This window comes from Orycteropus afer, unplaced genomic scaffold (assembly GCF_000298275.1).
Source record: "Orycteropus afer afer isolate SDZICR_OR568_19922 unplaced genomic scaffold, OryAfe1.0 scaffold00083, whole genome shotgun sequence".
Lineage (NCBI taxonomy): Eukaryota > Metazoa > Chordata > Mammalia > Tubulidentata > Orycteropodidae > Orycteropus > Orycteropus afer.
In genome coordinates this window covers 5,686,469-5,691,672 of record NW_006921670.1, presented here as the reverse complement: position 1 = coordinate 5,691,672, position 5,204 = coordinate 5,686,469, and the positions used below count along the sequence as shown (strand labels likewise).

Sequence of the window (5,204 nt, the reverse complement as noted above, 5' to 3'; positions counted from 1 at the left end):
TGAGATGTTTCAACAAACGTACGCAGTGTTGGAGGCACTTACTCATTTATGCCAAGAAATTTGGAAGAAAGCTATCTGGCCAATTGACTGGAAGAGATCTCCATTTGTGCCCATTTCAAAGAAAGATGATCCCACAGAATGTGGAAATTATTGAACAGCATCATTAATGTCATACACAAGTAAAATTCTGATGTAGATAATTCAAAAATGGTTGCAGTAGTATATTGATAGGGAACCTCCAGAAATTAAAGCTGGATTCAGAACAGGATGTGGAATGAGGGATATCATTGCTGATATCAGATGGATCTTGGCTGAAAGCAAAGAATACCAGGTGTTTACCTGTGTTTTACGGACTATGCAAAGACACTCAATTATGTGGATTATAACAAGTTATGGATAACACTGTGAAGAACTGGAATTCTAAAATATTTTATTGTGCTCATGAGGAGCCTGTATAAAGACCAAGAAGCTGTTCTTCAAACAGAACAAGGGGATCCTACATGGTTTAAAATCAGGAACGGTGTATGTCAGGGTTGTATTCTTTCACCACACTTACTCAACTCTATCTGTATACTAAGCAAATAATCCAAGATACTGGACTATATGAAGAATGGAACATCGGGATTGGAGGAAGGCTCATTAACAACCTGTGATATGCAGATGACACAATTTTGCTTGCTGTAAGTGACAATGACTCGAAGCACTTACTGATCAAGATCAAAGACCACAGCCTTCAGTATGGATTACACTTCAACATAAAGAAAACGAAAATCTTCACAACTGGACCAATAAGCAGTACCATGATAAATGGCGAAAAGGTTGAAGTTGTTAGGGATTTCATTTTATTTGGCTCTTCAATCCACATCCATGGCAGCAGTAATCAAGAAATTAGACGTCATATTGCACTGGGCACATCTGCTGCAGGGGACCTCTTTAAAGTGTTACAGGGCAAAGATGTCACTTTGAAGACTAGTGAACCTGACGCAAACATGGTATTTGCAACAGCCTCATATGCATGTGAAAGATGAACAATGAATAAGGAAGTCCAAAGAAGAGTTGATGCCTTAGAACTGTGGTGTTGGTGAAGAATACTGCATGCACCATGGACTACCAGAAGTACCAAGAAATCTGTCCTGGAGGAAGTGTAACCAGAATGCTTCTTGGAAGCAAGAATGGCCAGACTTCACCTCACCTACTTTGGTCATGATGTCAGAAAGGACCATTACCTGGAGAAGGACAGCACGCTTGGTAAAGCAGAGGGTTGGTGAAAAAGGGGAAGACCCTCAATGAGATGGACTGACACAATGTCTCCAATGACAGGGCCAAGCACAGCAAGGACTGTAATGATGGCACAGAACTGGGCAGTGATTCATTCTGTTGTATACAGGGTCACTATAAGTTGGAGTCAATGCAATGGCACCGAACAACACAATAAGCTTTGACAGTAGTTTAAACCTTTCATCTTTGCTCTTCTCAAGATTGGTTTTGTTACTCAAGGTCACCTGCATTTCCAGATACAGTTTAAAATCAAGTTTTCAATTTCTACTCAAAAATCCTACTTGAATTATGCTTGGAACCATGTTGAATCTATGGATTAATTTGAGAAGAAAGGATACCTTGGCAATATTTAATCTCTCAATTCATGAATATAAACTCTCTCTTCATTTACATAGGACTTAAAATTTTCTCAGTGGGATTTTGCAGGTTGCATTGTGGAGATTCTGCACATCTTTTATTAAATTTATCCCCAAATATTTTATGCCAAATATTATCCCAAATATTTTACTACTATAAATGAAATACTAAAATTTCATTTTCTAATTTTTTTTGCCAGCATATAGAAATACAGATGGATATTTGTATACTGACCATGTATTCTGAGACCTTGCTAAACACACTTATTAGCTCTTGTAGTTTTTGATGGTTTCTCAGGATTTTATATGTAAATAATCGTCTCATCTTCCAACAGGGACATTTTATTCCTTTTCCCCCAATAGTTATGCCTTTTCTTTCATTTGCTCACCATCCTGCTCTGGCTCAGACCTCCAGAACGACAATGACGAGAAATGGGCTTCCTTGTCTCGTTCTAATCTGAAGTGTTTTGCCATCAATACTGTGTAAACTGTAGTTTTTCAAAGCTGGTCTTTATTAGGTTAAGGATATTTGATTCTGTTTGTTTAGAGTTTTTATCATAAATGGTTATTAAATTTTCTTACAAGTTTTTGACCACTATTTCTTTCCTACCTTTTTTTTTTTTGGTCCTGTTTTCTCTCTCCTCAACCTCTGGGATTACAAAATAAGGTCAATTTATTGAAAATTCTCACAGATCCCAGAGGCTTCGTTCATCTTTATCCATCACACTTCTGTTCTTCACACTGGGTAATTTCAATTTATCTGTATTCAAGTTCACTGATTCTTTTGCTGTTTAAAATCTGCTTTTAAGTCCATCTAGTGAATTATACAGGAGCTCTGGTAGCATAGTGGCTAAGGCACTTGACTGCCAACCAGAAGGCTGGCGGCTCAAACCCACCAGCCACTCCTCGGAAGGAAGGTTGGGCAATCTGCTTCTGTAGTGATACTGCCTCGGAAACCCAAGGAGGGGTTGCTATGAGTTGGGTCCAACTCGATGGCACATAACAACAGTGAATTATACAAGGAGCTCTGATGGCATAGTACCTAAGGCATTTGACTGCTAACCAGAAGGTTGGTGGTTCAAACCCACCAGCCACTCCATGGAAGGAAGACTGGGCAAGTAAAGATTTACTGCCTTGGAAACCCAAAGGGGGTCGCTATGAGTCAGAATTGACCTGATGGCAGTGAGTTTTGCTTTTTTTTTCTTTTAGTGAATTACACATTTGAGCTTCTGTAATTTTCAATTTTAGAATCTCCATATAGTTTTCTTTTTAAAAATCTTTTCTTAGGGGGGACCAGTTTTGGTGGTCCGATAGAGCCTGGGGGAACCACTGAGACTATGGTCCCTAGCTACCCTTTTGATCTGTAATTGAACCCACACCTGTGGCTTCCAGCCAAACAAAAGACAGGCATGAGTTGAACATTTACCTCAGGTAGATACACTCCTTGGAGAGAACAATCATGGGAGAAAGAAGGGCTGCTTATGTACAGGAAGACAGCTCAGGGGGCAGGAGTGCATGGAGGGATGGGCACAAGGTAGAGGTAACTATTGGGAGGAAGTAGGAAGGGAGCTGTTACACTGTGGTAAATTACGGTCAATGTCATGAGACAAAGTGTATGTGAACTTCTGTATGGAAAGTGAATTTGCTCTGTAAATTTTCACACAAATCACACTAAAAAAAAATTTTTCTTTGTAAAACAAAACATGATACAGAAAACCAAACAAATCAAACGTGCACCTTGAGAAATTACTATAAAGTGAACAGCAGTCAAGTCAAAATATAGAAGTAGGCCAATTATCCCAGAAGCCCTTTCTCATGTGTCTCATTTCAATTATAATCTTTCCAATTAAGTAATCATTATCCTAAAATTTTTATAGTGATTACTCCTGGTGGGTTTTTTAATGTATTTATCATTTTTATCGATACAGAATTTATCTATTATAAAATCTACCCTTTTAAAATGTACAATTGCGTGATTTTTCGTTTATTCAGAGTTGTGCAACCGGTTATCCCACTAATTATAGAACTTTTTCATCATGGTTCCCAAAGACCTCCATATCTCTTAGCAGTCTCTCTTCATTCCTTGTATTTTCAAAAATATTTGTATCACCCAAATGTAAATCCCCAAGGCAATTTTCTTCCTGTTCATTTTAAATAAGTTTGGTATTTCTTTTTAACTCTTTTTTAATCAACAGGTATGTCCTCCACTCTTTCTCAATTCCTGTTAAAGAATCCAGGCAGGCTGTTTGATCTACAGAGTTTACCACAGTTTGGATCTGCTAATAGCACACTCTTGGTGCAGTTCAATATGTTCCTTTGTCCTTTTAATTTCCTGAAAATTGGCAAAAGTATCCAGAGAATGGATCAGACTCACATTCAATCCTGTTGATGAGATTATATGAAGCATTTGGCAAAATTATAAAATGCACATGTCTAACTGTCTCCCTTTGTGTGACCTGAGAAGCTGCTGGTGCTTAGTGCTTGTATTTATTCATTTATTCACGGGGGTTGCAAGATGGTCGTATTCTAATTTTATATTTTCTTTCTCATTTATTCCTTGGAATATTTGAAAAGAGATACTTCCCCTAATCTGTTTGGTTACCCAGTGTATGGTTAATATACTAAAGGTAGGACAGACTCTTGAGTCTTCCTTTTACTTACCAGTTTTCAATGTAACCAATAGGTTCATCCTTGAAGATGACCGATTTCTTTCTTTTAAAAATATGATTATAAACTCATGGAATTATATTTATCTGAGCAGTCTAAACTCACTGCAATTATACTTGTGAAGCATAAAGTATCCTGTCTGCAGGATCTCTTTAAGTTGGTTTCTGAGCCTTCTGCCATGACCCCATGTAATCCAGGTGTGTTTTTGTGAATTTCGTGGCCCAGATCTATAATCAGTCAATTCTCCAGGAAGTCCTCATTTCCTTTAGTGAAAATTTGTATTTCAAGATCATAATTGTGATGCTAGGAATAGTCATTGATACTAAGTTGGTGATTATTTCCAGTCTTTTCAGTGGACAGAACTAGGGCAAATAAAAAAAAATATATATACAAAGAGAAAAAACTTTATGAGCTCATGTTGATACTTCCATTTAAAATCTGAGGCTATGGAGCTTTTACTTAATCTCTATTTCATTTGTTAGTTGTTTGCTTCCATCCTGAGAATCCTGTTCTCAGGGACATAGGGATGATAGAATGAAAAGACCTCATAATTACACACTTGTTTTATCCCATCACACGCACAACAGTCTCAGAATAACAACAAAAAACACTATGAGCCAAATTATTATTTTTGCAATCACAGAAAAATAAACTTCAAAAACCAAAACAAAAAACCCAAAATGTGTGTGTGCGTGCGTGCGTGTGTGTGTGCATACACTAACGCTGTTTCCAGGTGCCTGATCCTGTGATATGATGAGCAAAACGATCTCAGAAAAATAATCAGGGACTTTGTAAAGGCAGCTAACCTGACCCAGATGAGACCTGTATATTTCTTTAGTCATTTACTCCAAATATATCCATATTCCAACCCACATGCCTAAGCAGCAGTGGGACATGTCACCC

General features: G+C 37.7%; 1 protein-coding gene across 1 annotated transcript in view; it reads right to left on the bottom strand.

Annotated features, from left to right (window-relative positions):
- Positions 1 to 5,204, bottom strand: part of XPNPEP3 (X-prolyl aminopeptidase 3) — a 67,919-nt gene that overhangs the window by 19,238 nt on the left and 43,477 nt on the right. The window contains exon 6 of the mRNA XM_007941772.2: positions 3,899 to 3,966. Coding sequence (XP_007939963.2) covers positions 3,899 to 3,966 — 68 coding nt within the window. The remainder of the gene's footprint in view (positions 1 to 3,898; positions 3,967 to 5,204) is intronic.